The sequence below is a fragment of the Muntiacus reevesi genome, chromosome 22 (assembly GCF_963930625.1).
Source record: "Muntiacus reevesi chromosome 22, mMunRee1.1, whole genome shotgun sequence".
Lineage (NCBI taxonomy): Eukaryota > Metazoa > Chordata > Mammalia > Artiodactyla > Cervidae > Muntiacus > Muntiacus reevesi.
The window spans coordinates 34222529-34240973 of record NC_089270.1 but is presented as its reverse complement, the minus strand read 5'-3'; the positions used below and the strand labels follow the sequence as shown (position 1 = coordinate 34240973).

The following is an 18445-nucleotide window of genomic DNA, read 5'->3' as shown; positions in this document are numbered from 1 at the left end:
GTTTCATAATATTTTACTGATTCTAGTAGGAAAATTTTTCTCAGCCCTTAATTTCCACTATCTACGGTTGTTTTTTCCTCAAAGCTTTAATCTAAAGAAACATTATCTTTAACTGTCTAGAAATTATGAAATGAAAGTTAAGAAATCAGAGAATAAAAACATATTTAGCTTCCATTCTTCCCAACCAATAATTTTGAACAAATTTCTGGTTGTCTAATTTATATAAACTCAATTAAAGTTTGTTTCTTTTGTTTTATTTTGTTTTGTTTTACTAAGAATGCCTTAAAAAGTTACGGCTTTTCCATAAATATTTGCACACAAACTGTTACCATTTTATTGGGTACCTAAGCCCATTTGTGGCTAAATAACTTCTGTTTTTTGGTGCTACAGACACACTCAAATGCACATGCACACACAAAGATAAATACACACACACAAACACACCCATCGAGTCAAAATTACTGACATTTTTAGAGAAAAATGTTAAGAAAAAAAGGGAAGATGTTCGGGAAAAAAATGTGTTTTCTTAGGTTTCCTGGTGTGTTCCTTGTGAAGGAAGTGTTCCACCTTTCTACTTTTCCTCTTTTATTTGTTCATTTTACAAACTCCCTGAAGTCAACTACACAGTAGAAAAAGATACTATTTTTCAAAACATCATAAAATTTAAATCCAGCTAAAGTTAGTTTTCACCAACACTTTTCTAAGTCATGGCTTCATTAATGTTCGTATACCCATTAAGATATCTTTGAGGTTTAGTTCAAGGTATGTAAGGATGTCATTGTTTTCTCCAAGATGTAAATTCTATCTATTCTGCTTCAGTGATGATTTTATCTCTTATAATGTTCATATTTGAGAGTCAAGTTTGAATAAGCAACTCAGTGACCATTTTTAAGTTTTTTATAGAGCAGTAAAAAAAAAAAAAAAAAATCACAGTTTCAAGCCATTTATACTATACTTCAGCCACTGCCAGCCAGACTTCAGGGCTTTTTTGTTTTTGGTCTGTCACTGAAGTCCCAGGAACAAATCTGTACTTTCATATTAACTTCAAAATTTTTTTCAAATAAAAAAAATTCACAAGATTTAAAAAAAGATCAATGACTCTTATCAGTCTGTGTTTACGCTCTCTTGTTCTCAGAAGATCATAGGTACCTCTTCCACCACTTCTCACATCTACACACACTCAATCACACCACAGTTTTTTGAATCAACAAAAATTAATTTACACCTAGAGAATAAAAGTAACAATTTTAAAGGCCCAAGACAATCCTCTAATTCTCTTAAAATGTATTTCGGTTCTTTCTTGGCAAATTTTACCTACAAATAATAGCATATAGTAGTGGAGGGATTCAGACTCCTTAACCTAGACAGAAATTATCTGGCAGGTTTTATAAGTTAGCGCACTGTGGTGTAGGAGTCCCTCTAAATCCCCTGGAGCAGGAAATGGCAACCCACTCCAGTATTCTTGCCTGGAAAATCCCAGGGAGAGAGGAGCCTGGCAGGCTCATGGGGTTGCAAAGAATCAGACACGACTGAGTGAGCACACACCACTCTCTCAATCTGTAAAGAGAATTCTTTGGTCTTATGTTCTAGCCTACAAGTTTACAGCTATAACCCAGATATATATTTAAGATTTGTATTTGTAAATAATTAAGACTATCCCATTTGGACACTGACCCCCAAAATATGGATATTTTTTACTTCACTAGTACCAAATTAGCAATATCACTTATAATATCTGAAATAATTCAAGCTTAAAACTATTAAGTTAGCCGTTTAAAATTAAATGTGGTTCTGTTCTCCAATGCAACATATATCCACGATGATTATGAAAATAGAATATCCCACTTATGTCCATTTTATGGTTTTGGGAGACAGAAAAAGTGACTTCCCCTTGACAGAAGTAGCATTCTACTTCCATGTATAATATGGTTTTAATCTTAATGGAACAACATAAACAGTGACATGTTCAATGTAAAACAGATGTTAAAATCTTACACCTTCCTGGTTTAACTCAGGACCACAGTAAACATCTTGGAAGAGAAGTATGAATGCTAGACATAGGGGTGATACACTTTACGGATATTTTATTTGAAAGTACACGTAGGGAAATCTCTCAAGATTCTTTCCAGAAGAGTGTCATTCTACTCTTCTTTTAAACTGTTAACTGGGGCACTGACTCCTAAAATGTACACAAATGAAAAAAAAAAAGAAAAGGATGCTGACGATAATACACATAGGTGGGACAGCACGCAGGAGTGAAGGCAGGCGGGCAGCACTAACCATATGAGGCTTGGATGGGCAACAGCGCACAGGGGAGAAGCCCGTCCACAGCCACAATCGCAGCAACTGCAAAGCAAAGAAAGAGCCCAGGGTGAGGAGAGGTCCCACTCCCTCGACACAGCGCGCAGACACTGCCAGCTCACACGGGTGTCTGCGTTGCTGCTTAGAAGCAAAAATCCCTACATGCATACAGTTAACTTTTCCACAATGCCCTTCAAAGTAAGAAGCATTTCATGGATTTAAGAAATACCGAGCTGTATTCAATTGTTCTTTTTATCATACTTAAAGAGCTTACTTGATAGGAAATAAAATGAGTCAAAGTATTTGATTATCCAATTAAAACCAACAAAGCTATAAGCCCTCTTGAATATATCTTTCCTCAGAAATTCCTGCAAAATTTATATTCGAAAGACATTCTAAACAGCCTTGTACATAAATTTTTTGAGTAGAACCTACAAATTTAAGATGGAGAATAATGCCTTGCTCCTTTGACCCACTGATTTCTTATAGTGGTGGCATCATTTATCATAGACTACTGAAAATGCTATGCTTACATGACTTCACCAATCATTTATGGAGAGTGACCATTTAATTTATATTTCAGATTTTAAAAAATGCATCTCCATAATATATTCACAGAGCTATTGCTATATATAAAAATCAACCTATATATACAATACATGCACTTTTCTAGATATTGCAAGATTCAATATTCTTTTAATTTTCCACATATTCATAGTAAAAAAAAATCCAGAAAATACTAAGCAAAATGTTTAATATAATGTATTTTATTGTTACAAACCACATAAACTATTGGCAGAAGAGAACACAAAAGTTATTTAGTGTTTCAATGCATTCACTTCCAGTTTTTATAAATTTCCCTTAGAGTGATTTCAAGACAATTGTGGGATGAGCTCAGTAATGATACCACCTACCAGCAGGCCAAGACTTTTATCTAAACTCTGTTTATTTTGAACTTTGATTATGAAATATATCTACTCATTTTATAACAAATAAGGAAGAGAAAATACAATTTAATCATCCAATATATTTGGAAATGCTAACAAAATTAGACAAGTATTTCCAAATCAAATTCCAATGGACTTTTCTCAAAGGAAAACTTAGCAAAGTTCCATATAGTTTCTTTGGAGCACAGACAGTACTTTAGTTTTTCCCATTACTAAGTGTCTGTCACTAAAATGGCAACGGTGACATTTATTTCCAATTTGATTATTTGTATTTTAAAAAATATTCCAAATAATTATTTTCACTATAGAGGCATTAAAAGTCAAAGTTCAGTATTCCAAATTATTAAAATATTTATGAGTAGATAAAGCATCTATACAATACTTTGGCAAATCTTGATATACTTCCTTAAATTACATTTATTTCATTAATGTCTTTGATATCTTATATATGTTAACCTTCCTATTGCTTCTGCTTATATAAGTACTCATACTTAGGGGTGGCAAATTATAGCCCATGGGCCAAATCTAGCATACCATTTATATCTGAAAATACAGTGTTATTGGAACATAGCCACACTCATTATCTGTCGTTCATGGAGGAGTCCTGCCTGCTGTCATGGTAGACTTAGGTAGTTGTAACAGAGAATGAGTGGCCTGAAAAGTCTAAAACATTTATCTGGCACTTTAAAGAAAGTCTTCTTTCCTCTTCTTTTAAACTAATAGTTTTGTGAGATAAGGATGATTCCTTAATCTTTTTTTTCCCCCTCACAGTTTAAACATAATGAATGAACCATAAGTAGTTTCACTGTAATTGGTATTACCTAATAGCACAATAGGGCTTCCCTGGTGGGTTAGATGGTAAAGAATCTGCCTGCAATGCAGGAGACCTGGGTTCAATTCCTAGGCTGGGAAGATCCCCTGGAGAAGGGAATGGCTACCCAATCCAGTATTCTTGCCTGAAGAATCCCATGGACAGAGGAGCCTGGCAGGTTACAGTCCATTGAGAATCCCACGTACAGAGAAGCCTGGTGGGCTATAGTCCATGGGGTCGCAAAGAGCTGGACATGACTGAGTCACTAATGGCACAGTATCTCAAGTTATTAATAGTTATTAATATGGAATATTTGCATATATGTGCTGATTTTGAATAGTACATTTCCAAATCAATAAATAATAAATAATATTAGATTGGTGAAAAATGTACACAATTGTTCTTTTACTGTTAAAAAAGTTGATGTCATCTCTAACAAAGTATAAATATCTTTCTAGTTGAGTGTGCAGAATTTATAAACTCATATAGAATTGTAGTTAGGAAAGTAAGAACTGGGCTGTGAATGGTCATTACCTATAAGGATTTGTTTAATGCTTGATCAGTGTTCTAAGACTCAAAAAACACTCATTATTTCAAAAATAATAGCATTTTATTGTCTCTTCATTTGAAAAAATATAATAACGCTTTTTTCTTACAAATTAGTACATACACACGCACATACTCACACACACTTCACTATAACACTGCAAATTTTACTTCTGAAGAATATAAATTATATTACTTATCATTAGACTTCAAATTTATAGTTTTTAAAAAGTTTAATCAAAAACATGAAATCATGTAAAATCAAACACTCATACTTCTTTTTCTGTCATTGTTTTAGATTTGGTACTGATATTTTCTTTGACTTGTTTTAAGATGGCATAAATAATTGCCCTAGTTAACTAATTTGTGTTTCAGATTACAGGCATAAAATAGGGATAATAATGAATTCTATCTGATAGGTTTTGTGAAAATAAAGTGAGAGAATATATGTATTCACTTAGATCAGTGTCTGGCACATTGTATGCTTTGGGAGAAAAGTAATAGCTATTGCTGTTAGTAATATCATAATCAAAGTGATAGAATAGATTCTCATTATCTCAGAGAAATTTATTTTTTCATGATTCATATACTACTACCATACTAAGTATTTCCATTTATAACATACCTAAGATCTAGTTCCATTGAGACCAACTCACATAAACACAGATGGCCAGTGTAATTTAAAAAATCATTTGCACGGAATATATTTTCTGAGGGTTTAGTGATCAGAGCATACTGTGCATTAATATATCATTAAGAAAATTAAAACTGAAGCTCCTTTTCTATAAATATCTGAAGTGGAATAGTAATCCCTCAAATTACTTGTTTTAAATAAACTCTGAGGATGCTGTCACAGTAACACTTCAGCACCAGATGGTATAAAAAACATGTTCTTTCCTTAATCAATAAATACTCAAAGTACAGGTTAAAAATGCTTACAAGTCTCAGAAATAATTTAGAAACAGAAACCAAAATATGCTAGAAATAGCAGCCAATCTAATTTACGGGAGCTATGGCTTGACACAGAGTCCATCTGCATTCCCATCAGATTTTAGCACCTGGAGTCTGTAAGTAACTGCATGCAGCTATAACAAGATCATTATTATCCAAGTTTAAAACAGTTTAGCCTTTCTAGACTTAATATAAAATGGTAGATCTTTGTTTTAACAAGATATTTTGATTTGTCCTTCTGAAGATTAACATGTGATAAGGGAAGCTTTCCAGACCCAAAGAAGATTCAAATGAAATTACTTTAGCGAGATCTTACACAGAGTTGATCAATAAATGTACTGTGTGTCAATGTAAGATAACCTCCCGTCTACTGAAGAAAGGTGATTATAAGTCTAGGGAAGAAATCCTCAAAGATACTAGATCAGAGAGCAAGAGTACAGGCTGTGGATAAATGATGACTTAAATTCTTACACAAGAGATCATACAAGAGGATAAGAAAAACACAATGATCCTAAAAGATAAATGAAAGAGGCAGAAAGCAATTCCACAGAAGTATTTTAATTAAATAGAAAGTATTTTCAGTTTACTTTAAAAAAAAAAGGAAAGGAAATTTACTTAATTTACCCATTTTAAATAAAACAATGACAACAACAAAAATGATGGAACTTAGTGCTGGAGAAGAGAGTGTAATTTGTGCCCTCAAAGGTCACAGTGAAAAGTACCACCAGTACTTTAGAAAACAATCCTCTGAAACTTATTAAAAGCAACAAAAATGTCCTTACCTTTTGATTGTGTAGCAAAATGATTAAGATCATGGAGTTTGTAGTTAAATTAGCAGCAATCACCAATGTATTCACTATTAAATGTATAGCTTTTGGTAAACTAGTCACTGATGTAAATGAGATAAATAATAGAAACTATACGGACACAGGGTTGCTTTGAAGAATGAGTTTGATTATATGTGCAAAGCTTTCTGCACTGTCCTGGGCTCACAGTCAGCATTTTAAAAATGTTTAAACTCATATTATTTTAATATAATGGTCTTATGGCAAAAAGTCAGGAGCAGACAATATGCATGAGGCTGGCTATAGACTAAAGGAGCCAATGACCAACAAATAAATATCTTGCAGTTCATAAAATCTATCTGTGGAGTCTATGAAGGAATGAAATTAATACAGTATAATATTAAATTTTTTAAACATTAGGTAAAAATTAGTGTGCAGAGAAACAAAATGATGACAAAAAAGCATACAAAATCTTTAAGAGTTACTGAATTTCATGAATTTGCATTTTATGAGACAATTTTTGTTCTTTCTGATTTCAATTTTTGTGGTAATTTCACTTAATTATAAGAAAAGCAAAGAACTCAAATAATTCCAATTATAATGCTTATCACAATATACTGTCGTTCGCACCACATCAGTTTTAAAATGCTAAAAATAACTTAAATATGTAACATATTTACAACAAAAGAAGTTTAGGATATTGTTCAGTTAACACTGACAATGTTGTTTTATACATTTCTCAAAAACTCCCATACTGCAGTACTTTTTGCATCTGTGTCTTAATTTACTGTCACCCTTCTTAGATTCATTATTGATTTCCTGGTGAAACTCGACTAACTGAAAACATCTTTTGCAAAAACTGGGAAATAGATAAAAAGCATAATGATAACACATATGGTTCCCAAACTCTGCACCTCAGTCCCCATACTCCTGATAAAAAGACAGAAAATTATCCCACCCTCCAAGTGAAGGTAATGCAAAATAGCGGGAAAGAGATGTGTGCGTGTGTGTTTATGAGTAACTCTTAGGGGAAACACACATTTACAACACATTCATCAGATTATATGTGTAAATCAACCACTATGCTCTAGTCATTTTGTAAGCAAATTGGAATAGGATATAGTTTTATGCAGTAATTTTTAAATACTTTCCAGTAGTCTGCTTACTTCCTATTAAAAAGCTTCTAATCCCTCATCAATAGTAACAGCTGTCTCGATATTACAACTCAGGGTCCCTCATCAAAAACTGTCCCAGGACGCCCCTAGTGGCTCAGTGTGAGGAATCTGCCTGCCAATGCAGGGGATACGGGTTTGATCCCTGATCCAGGAAGATCCCATATGCCACAAAGCAATTAAGCTCATGTGCCTCAATGATTGAGCTTGTGTCCTAGAGCCGGGGAGCCACAGTCACTGGGCCCATGTGCTGCAACGACTGAAGCCAGTGTGCCCTGGAACCTGTGCTCCACAAAAAGAGAAACCAGGCACTGAAATGAAGAGGAGCTCCCAGTGACTGCAGCTAGAGAAAGCCCATGTAGTAATGAAGACCCAGCACAATCAAAAATAAAAAAATAAATAAAACTATTAAGAAATAAACACCTGTCCTAGCCAAGTACTAGGCCCTGGTAGGTGAGAGGTGAGTTTTGAAACATCAGTGGATCTTCAGTTCAGTTCAGTTCAGTTCAGTTGCTCAACCGTGTCTGACTCTTTACAAACCCATGTATCGGAGCACGCCAGACCTCCCTGTCTATCACCATTCCTGGAGTTTACTCAAACTCATGCCCATCGAGTCGGTGATGGCATCCAGCTATCTCATCCACTGTTGGCCCCTTCTCCTCCTGCCCCCAAACCCTCCCAGCATCAGGGTCTTTTCCAGTGAGTCAGTTCTTCGCATCAGGTGGCCAAAGTATTGGAGTTTCAGCTTCAACATCAGTCCTTCCAATGAACACCCAGGACTGATCTCCTTAGGATGGAATGGTTGGATCTCCTTGCTGTCCAAGGGACTCTCAAGAGTCTTCTCCAACACCACAGTTCAAAAGTATCAATTCTTCGGTGCTCAGCTTTCCTCACAGTCCAACTCTCACATCCATACATGACCACTGGAAAAACCATAGCCTTGACTAGATGGACCTTTGTTGGCAAAGTAATGTCTCTGCTTTTTAATATGCTGTCTAGGTTGATCATAACTTCCTTCCAAGGAGCAAGTGTCTTTTAATTTGATGGCTGCAATCACCATCTGCAGTGATTTTGGAGCCCCCAAAAAACAAAGTCTGACACTGCTTCCACTGTCTCCCCATCTATTTCCCATGAAGTGATGGGACCAGAGGCCATGATCTTAGTTTTCTGAATGCTGAGTTTTAAGCCAACTTTTTCACTCTCCTCTTTCACTTTCATCAAGAGATGCTTTTTAGTTTATCTTCACTTTCTGCCATAAGGGTGGTGCCATCTGCATATCTAAGGTTATTAATATTTCTCCTGGCAATCTTGATTCTAGCTTGTGCTTCTTCCAGCCCAGAGTTTCTCATGATGTACTCTGCATATAAGTTAAATAAGCAGGGTGACAATATACAGTCTTGACATACTCCTTTTCCTATGTGGAACCAGTCTGTTGTTCCATGTCCAGTTCTAACTGTTGCTTCCTGACCTGCATACAGGTTTCTCAGGAGGCAGGTCAGGTGGTCTGGTATTCCTGTTTCTTTCAAAATTTTCCACAGTTTATTGGGATCCACACAGTCAAAGGCTTTGGCTTAGTCAATAAAGCAGAAATAGATGTCTTCTTGGAACTCTCTTGCTTTTTCGATGATCCAGTGGATGTTGACAATTTGATCTCTAGTATCTCTGCCTTTTCTAAAACCAGCTTGAACACCTAGGTGTTCACGGTTCACTGAAGCCTGACTTGCAGAATTGTTAGCATTACTTTACTAGTGTGTGAGATGAGTGCAATTGTGCGGTAGTTTGAGCATTCTTTGGCATTGCCTTTCTTTGGGATTGGAATGAAAACTGACATTTTCCAGTCCTGTGGCCACTTCTGAGTTTTCCATATTTGCTGGCACATTGAGTGCAGCACTTTCACAGAATCATCTTTCAGGATTTAGAATTGCTCAATTGGAATTCTATCACATTCACTAGCTTTGTTCGTAGTGATGCTTTCTAAGGCCCACCTGACTTCACATTCCAGGATGTCTGGCTCTAGGTGAGTGATCACACCATTATGATTATCTAGGTCATGAAGATCTTTTTTGTACAGTTCTTCTGTGTATTCTTGCCACCTCTTCTTAATATTTTCTGCTTCTATTAGGTCTACACAATTTCTGTCTTTATCAAACTCATCTTTGCATTAAATGTTCCCTTGGTATCTCTAATTTTTTGAAGAGATCTCTAGTCTTTCCCATTCTGTTGTTTTCCTCTATTTCTTTGCATTGATCGCTGAGGAAGGCTTTCTTATCTCTCCTGGCTATTCTTTGGAACTCTGCATTCAAATGGAAATATCTTTCCTTTTCTCCTTTGCTTTTTGCTTCTCTTCTTTTCACAGCTATTTGTAAGGCCTTCTCAGACAACCATTTTGCCTTTTTGCATTTCTTTTCCATGGGGATGGTCTTGATCCCTGTCTCCTGTACAATGTCAAGAAGCTCTGTTCATAGTTCATCAAGCTCTCTCTCTATCAGATCTAGTCCCTTAAATCTATTTCTCACTTCCACTATATAGACATAAGGGATTTGATTTAGGTCATACCTGAATGGTCTAGTGGTTTTCCCTACTTTCTTCAGTTTAAGTCTGAATTTGGCAATAAGGAGTTCACGATATGAGCCACAGTCAGCTCCCAGTCTTGTTTTTGCTGACTGCATAGAACTTCTCCACCTTTGGCTGCAAAGAATATAATCAATCTGATTTCGGTGTTGACCATCTGGTGATGTCCATGTGTAGAGTATTCTCTTGTGTTGTTGGAAGAGGGTGTTTGCTATGACCAGGGTGTTCTCTTGGCAAAACTTTATTAGCCTTTGCCCTGCTTCATTCTGTACCACAAGGCCAAATTTGCCTGTGACTTTAGGTGTTTCTTGACTTCCTAGTCTTACCTAATCAAGTTACAAACCTGGCACTCTTCACATCTTGCTTTGAAATAGTAAGAAATATGCATGTGGGCTAAGTTACTTCAGTCATGACCAACTCTTTGCAACTCTATGGACTGTGGCCCATTAGGCTCCTCTGTCTGTGGGATTCTCCAGGCAAGAATACTGGAGTGTGTTGCCATGTCCTCCTCCTGGGGAACCTTTCTCATCCAGGGATCCAACCAGGTTCCCTTATGTTCCCTGCATTGGCAGGTGCATTCTTTGCCACTAGTGCCATCTGGGAAGCCTTATATATATATATATCCAAGCTCCTGGTTCCTGACGAACTCTTGGAATCTTTGATATATAGAGGCACTAGGGGAATCTTTTGTTCTAACTTCCAGTTCCTGACTTGGGCGCCTAAAATGCTTGCAATTTCCTAAGTTATAAGAGTTCTAGGAGCATCTCTTGTTCTAATATTTGGTCTTTAATTTTGGATTCTGACACAAAGCTTCTAAACCTCTTCCAATTTTCTGGGTGATAGGAGTGTCTCTGGTCCTAATTAGGTGACATCTTGGTGGGTTGGTTGCCAGAAAGAACAAACCATGATTAGAAATGTGGACTTTACAGACTTACCTCTCATTCTCCAGGAAGGGGAGAGGGTTGGAAATGGAGTTAATGATTAATTATGGAGTTAATGATTCATTATCCACAAAAATCCCCAAAATACACCCATAAACTGGAAGGCTGGGATACTGCAACTCCACAGGATAGATGTTCCTGCACTTGGGATCCATGTTGACCTCTTCCTATGTATCTCTTCACCTGTCTATCTGTACCTTTTACCAAATCTTTTATTACATGATCAACTGGTAAATATAAGTAGGTGCGTCCCAGAATTCTGTGCGCTGTTTTAGCAAATAATCTAATATTAGGAGGGGAATCTTGGGAACCTTTGATTTGTGGCCTAGACACAGAAGCTATGAGTAAGCTGGGGACCTCGTACTGATGCTTGTGTCAGAAGTAAGGGAGAGTCTGGGACTGAGCCCTTAACCTGTGTGGTCTGTGCTAACTCTGTTTAGTGTCAAACTGAGTTGACTTCAGGACACTCAGGGAACTTCACAGGGAATTGCTTGGTGTGGAAGATAGAAGCCCAGACATCTAGTAACAGAAGTGCTGAGATTGTGGTCGCAGTGTGAAAGTAAAGGAGAAACACACAACAGGACTCTGTCTTTCCAACACACTTGCTTTCTCCTTGTGTTTCCTGTTTCAAGCCTGAAAAATCCTATGGTAGTATTCATACTAAAGTAACAAATGCTGGAACTCAGAGACAGGTGTCGACTGAAAAAAGATGTACTACTTGAGAGTTGCAAGTTAAGTTTCAGGTGGGGAAAAATGAGGACTGTAGCCTCCTCCCAAGTACTAGGTAGAGGGGCTCAACTGGAAAAAAAATTGAGGAATACTCGGGGCTCAGTTGAAAGATGCTGAGTTCAATCTGTTGTAGGGGACTGAATGGTCTTCGCTGAGTGGTTAAGTAACAGGCTGATTTGACACTTTTCCTCAATTTGACTGCCATTATAGAATTTGTCAGGATAAAAGTGAGGAAAATACATGAGAGTTTTGCTCTGAAGAGAAGGGTCATGACTCCACCTGGCCACTTTTGGTTTTCTAGGGTGATTGAGAAATTTACAGGAGTGGTGCAGGCCTAGTCCTCATTCCATGCAGTGGTCCCATAGGGAAATCCACTCATTAATTAAAATACTTGCTCGTCCAAGGGCCGCACATTAGAACTGGCCATTCGGCGACCTGAGCAGCCACGGTGATCTTAGATTGCTGGAGGCAGAATCTGACATGTAAAACGAGCTGAAACGAGTCTGGGGTGACTCCTGGAGGAGTTAAGCTCACAAGTAGCACATGGGCCCACTACACAAGTTCACTAGTGATTTTTATCCCTGACAAATTCAGCTTAAAATGAGAAAGAGAATCTCTCAAAAATAGAAACAAAGGGGTGTCAGAAAGTCAGTCTCTGACTAACACTCCAGCCAGATTCATGTACAATACATACGAGCTCATACATACAAGTACCTAGTTAACTGGAGAAATTATACTAAAAGAGATCTCAACCTAAAATGGCCAAATTGGGTCTCTTTTTATATTTCAAAATTTATATTTTTGCGTGCACAGTTAGAAAAGGCTGGCTATGCTTACCTTGACTGGTATCTAGAAGCTTCTAAAAGAGGAAATGATAGAGTAAATTATTTGCAGAAAACCAACAAGAAATTGCTTGAAACTATATCAGAACCAAAAACAGTGGCTACTACTGACTCTACCAGGTTGCAGGTCTAGTGGAACTGGGAAGTCACGTTTGGCTTTTAAGCCACTTGGCTCTAGATTTCTGAGCATCACTTTACCATCTTTTGGGGGCACTCTTGCCACTTGGCTTTTGATTTCTGGGCATCTCTTTGCCTTTTGTTTCATTTGGAGCATGACTGCTGACTGAAGTTCTGGTTCGGTTTGGTTTTGTTGGTTTGGTTTGAGCGCACAGATATTTGGTACAAACTTAGAGCTAATATGGGAATTACTCACTCTAAGGTTCCACACTCCACCTGGGAACTCCTTGGGGGGGGGGGGGGAACATTTTTTTTTGACTGGTCAATCTATAGCTATGATCCAATGACATGAAAAATGGCCTAAAAATATTAAATCTTTATTGACATAGGATAGGAAAATGAACTGAAGTTCCCTTATGTTCAGAACTTCCTCCTGTAATCAACAGCCTGGGGCTGATAAAACTAAGGCCCCTATTTCCCCAGAGGGACAATCCCTGCTGGGACCAAACTGTCCTTGTTATCAGGGCCAAGTTGAGCACTATCTGATTTAAATTTTGGCTATAAAACTTTGATCTCAGAAACAACGATTTTTGACAATGTGATCACAATATTCTTTAGACTCCAGAGAAAGCTTCAAGAAAAAAATTTTCTTTAAGAATTCTTGCCCTGAGGAAATAACTCCTCTTATACCTTTAGACCAGAGCTCTCTGGATCACTTATCTAATTCCTGAAACCAAAAGGAAAACAAAGGTGGGGGGAAGCCTTTTAAAATCTTATTCTATCCATTTGTTTACAACTAGTGACTTTCATATTGCAACATCTGATTCATAACCAAGTTTGGAAAACAAAGCCACAGGATCTCTCGTTGTGTCTGTTTGAATGTATGTATGTCTCAGTGTGTGTCTGTCTTTTTTTTTTTTTTTGGATAATATTGCCGATTGCTGAGATCAGTTTATAAATGAGCTCTAATCTAAGTGGCCTTAAAAAAGAAAAGGGAAACACTTACAAATCAAATAATTCTAAATATAAGAGAAATCAACCTAAATGAATTTCAGGTTCATGTGAACTGGGAAATATATAGAATTAAATACCTGATATTAATGTTTGTTTGTTGATCTAACTAATGTAGACATGTCTAAGAGTAATTAACATAAAGCAGAATATAATCATTGTGGTGGTGGTTTAGTCACTAAGTCGTGTCCGACTCTTGTGACTCCATGGACTGTAGCCTGCTCCTCTGACCATGGGATTCTCTAAGGCAAGAATACTGGAGTGGGTTGCCATTTCCTTCTCCAGGGGGTCTTCCTGGTCCAGGAATCAAACCCCGGTCTCCTGCATTGCAGGCAGATTCTTTACCAACTGAGCTACAAGGGAAGCTACATTTTCATTGTACCTAGGTTTAATATAAGTTAAATATTATTATATCCGTTAGAAGTTTGTCAGCAAGGAAATTACCTTGAGTGAGGAAACTTCTAAAAAATGTAAATGAGATATGAGCCTTTAGATAGACTCTATTAAAAATAATTATGCCTTTTAGGAATATGTGTCTAAATAGTCTCTCTAGAATGGGGTAACTTGAACTTCTAAGGGTTGTGCTAAACTAAGTGTTGGAAGACTATTGAAGAGCTAAGTCACTTTCAAATAAAATAAGATTTTGAAACATTTACTACTAAACACTAATTTCCTCTTACAGAGAAATTAAAGAGATTTGGGATAAAAAATAAATGATATTTGCTGCCATCCTAAAATGTTCTCTCTGAGAAAACAAAGCTTTTAGAAATTATCACTGGTATTTATGCTCACCAATCTATAAAATGCTAATATAAAAGCCAGCTCTCGGTTGCTTAAGGAAAGTAGGAAGTGTGTTTTCAGTAAAGAAGGTATGAGGAATGGAATTGCATTTTGTGAAGGGAAAAGGAAGTAAGCCTGACTTACAGGTGGCTTTTTAGGATGGAGGAACAAAGTAACAGGTACAGAAAGCCATAAGAATGGTTGTGGAAGTGAACCATGAGAAAAGAGTTTTGTATATGGTTTAAAATAAGTTTAAATAAAGTTAACTAAGGTTACCTTTTAAATAAAGTAGCTGGTGCAAAAACTTGAATTTAGCTTTTCTTTCATTTAGAGGACATCGTTTTTTCAGATATTGAACTGTCTTTGATAATAGATTTAAATTCCTTTATCTCTTAAATGATCTGTTCTAAAATCCTTTTTTATTACTTTGGCTAAGTAAATGGCTATTGTTTCACAATGACCTATAAACATATCTGACTGAGTGCTCTAAACTTTTCGACATTTGTTGACCAAACTTCCTAAAGCATTCTAATGAAGATTTCTAGCTAACTTTGGGATGCTTCAGAGGGCCCCTGAAACATCCCAAAGAGAGATATTACACTAATCAGGTTCATTTTGTAAACAGAATGACCGGGGAAATATTGTCAAGTGAGGAATAAGTCTCAGATTATATTGTATGCTGCTGCTGCTGCTAAGTCGCTTCAGTCATGTCCGACTCTGTGCGACCCCATAGACGGCAGCCCACCAGGCTCCCCTATCCCTGGGATTCTCCAGGCAAGAACACTGGCGTAGGTTGCCATTTCCTTCTCCAATGCATGAAAGTGAAAAGTGAAAGTGAAGTTGCTCAGTCATGTCCAACTCTTAGCGACCCCATGGACTGCAGCCTACCAGGCTCCTCCGTCCATGGGATTTTTTTCAAGAGTACTGGAGTGGGGTGCCATCGCCTTCTCCAATATTGTATGGTGAATGTTACTAATATAGATATCCTAGAAACTATATGAAGTTCCTAAAATTTTGATATATTTGAGTACAAAGTTATCAGTCATAATTCTAGTTACTATCTCAAAATATTGTCAAAACACTAACCAAGTTTTGCAAATATGCTTCCTCTTAAAGAAGATTTATAGAAAGGACTTTTGGATAAATACCAGTTTCTGAACTAGGTAAGGATTCTAATGGAAAACCTGATGACTTTACAAAGGTTAACAAAAGGACTGAATGGACAGGCAAATATACTTATAACATTTATGGTTTCTATCTGAAAAATTACTACGTTGAATCTTTGTTTTCCAGGTGTAAGAAAAACTTTCTCCTCAAACTAACTATGATGGTAATTTGGTAAAATTATATTTTATAAACAAACTGAAACATTTATCTTTTCTCTCTACCTGAACCCTCCTGAGATTGGAAGTTCTTAGTTTCCAGTAACTTTATCAGATAAGTTAGGAAGGTTATTTCACTAACAGGTACAGAAATCTCAAGAAATTTTGGAGACCTTAAGAAGTGAGGAATTCACTTACATCTGTTAGGCAAAATCTATGATAAGCCTTTGGCATGACTTTTCTATCCCTAAAGGTTTTACTTTAAAACTTAGTCCGAGACTTTATAAAAGTCTCAGCAAAGAGAAGAAGTCTATGATCAATTATGGTTATATAAATCATCAGGCCAAGTTTATTGAGACCAGACCTATATTACTTACAAACAAGTCTCAATTTGGTTATAGTGATTATGATTTTAGGGAGAAAAAGATGTTTCAATGAATGTTAAATCCCAGTTTGTTGATGGAGGTCTGTATCTACGAAGACTCATTTCCTGGATAGTTCTTTGCTGTTAGGGTATATTAAAGTAAAATTTAATTGAATTATTAGGACACTCTAGGGTTGTTTCTGAAGCTTATCTCAGTAATTTGTCTTTGGATGAAGATCAGATGCCTCACGCGTGACCTGTAATCAAGACTGGAAGAAGACATAATTTAAGGAACTGTCTCCAACCTGCAAGGAAGGACTTCTCTATCAGGTACTCTTAACTAGCTCATGCCCAGTGAAACTGAAGGGAAATTTGTTCTTCGGTTAACTTCCACTTCCAAAGCTGGACTGGTCTATAGAGAGGCCTGCTGACCTCAAACTTACCTTAAAACAATGCTCAAACATAGGAAACTACACTACACTTGGACAAAAAGAAGAAAACATCAGAAGTAGACAGCTTGCCCAAGATGTTGATCTGATTTGTATGACCATTTATAAGGTTTTCTTGATTCCCTGGACTTATTCCCTATCCATCAAATGTTTTTGATCATGGACATGATTCTTTGCTACTTTAAAACTCAATCCAATTGTTGGGTTGTGGCCAATTACCTGTGTCCAGCACTTCTGGGTTACCTTGGTGGCTTTCTGCTTGCTCGGGCTCTGACTGGATAACCCCTAGGAAACTTATTTTAGATGAATGTTCAGTTCTGTTCTATCTATTCATGATATTACTGGATGGGAACCTCTCATCTGGTCAATTAATAATGCCTGCTCTGTTATCTATAGCTCATCATCTATGGGATGCTGGCCATAGATTTAAGTTTTCTCTTAGGGTCATTCCAACTCAAGTGGAGTGACGAGCTATATCTCAATAAAAATTTAACCTCTCATCTATTAAAAGGAGAACTCCCACAGTTATGGGGTGGATCTACATGGTTAACACCCGAAATACGCCGGCTGTGACAGACCACGCAGAAGCATGGCCGTAAGGAGCTACTCCTAGCCAAGGTCAGGGGCAGTGACTGGGAGTGGCCGAGAGGAGCTACCCCACGCCCGAGGTCAGAGGCAGCAGCCGAGAGGAGCTAGCCCACGTCCAAGGAGCAGCAGCTGCACGGGTGCAGCAGGGCCAAGAGGAGCTACTCCACATTCAAGGTCAGGAGGGGTGGCGGTGAGGAGATACCCCTCGTCCAAGGTAAGGAGCAGCAGCTGCGCTTTGCTGGAGCAGCCGTGAAGAGATACCCCACGTCCAAGGTAAAAGAAACCCAAGTAAGATGGTAGGTGTTGCGAGAGGGCATCAGAAGGCAGACACACTAAAACCATTATCACAGAAACTAGCCAATCTGATCACAGGACCACAGCCTTGTCTAACTTAATGAAACTAAGCCATGCCGTATGGGGCCACCCAAGATGGACGGGTCATGGTGGAGAGGTCTGACAGAATGTGGTCCACAGGAGAAGGGAATGGCAAACCACTTCAGTATTCTTGTCTTGAGAACCCCTTGAACAGTAAGAAAAGGCAAAATGATAGGATACTGAAAGAGGAACTCCCCAGGTCGGTAGGTTCCCAATATGCTACTGGAGATCAGTGGAGAAATAACTGCAGAAAGAATGAAGGCATGGAGCCAAAGCAAAAATATTACCCAGTTGTGGATGTAACTGGTGAAGGAAGTAAAGTCTGATGCTTTTTTTTTTTTTGAGGATGGTTTAAAGAACAATATTGCATAGGAACCTGGAATGTTAGGTCCATGAATCAAGGCAAATTGGAAGTGGTCAAACAGGAGATGGCAAGAGTGAATGTCAACATTTTAGGACTCAGTGAACTAAAATGGACTGGAATAGGTGAATTTAACTCAGATGACCATTATATCTACTACTGTGGGCAGGAATACCTTAGAAGAAACGGAGTAGCCATCAGGGTCAACAAAAGAGTCCAAAGTGCAGTACTTATTTAGATGCAATATCAAAATGACAGAATGATCTCTGTTCATTTCCAAGGCAAACCTTTCATTATCACAGTAATCCAAGCCTATGCCCCAACCAGTAATGCTGAAGAAGCTGAAGTTGAATGGTTCTATGAAGACCTATAGGACCTTTTAGAACTAACACCCCCAAAAGATGTCCTTTTCATTATAGGGGACTGGAATGCAAAAGTATAAAGTCAAGAAACACCTGGAGTAACAGGCAAATTTGGCCTTG

At 37.5% G+C, this 18445-nt stretch overlaps 1 protein-coding gene across 5 annotated transcripts in view; it reads right to left on the bottom strand.

Annotated features, from left to right (window-relative positions):
* Nucleotides 1–18445, bottom strand: part of EPHA5 (EPH receptor A5) — a 367698-nt gene that overhangs the window by 61033 nt on the left and 288220 nt on the right. For 2 of the 5 annotated variants that reach the window (XM_065914341.1, XM_065914342.1), the window contains exon 9: nt 2281–2346. The exons of the other annotated variants lie outside the window; for them this stretch is intronic. In XM_065914341.1, coding sequence (XP_065770413.1) covers nt 2281–2346 — 66 coding nt within the window. The remainder of the gene's footprint in view (nt 1–2280; nt 2347–18445) is intronic. 5 annotated transcript variants of the gene reach the window in all.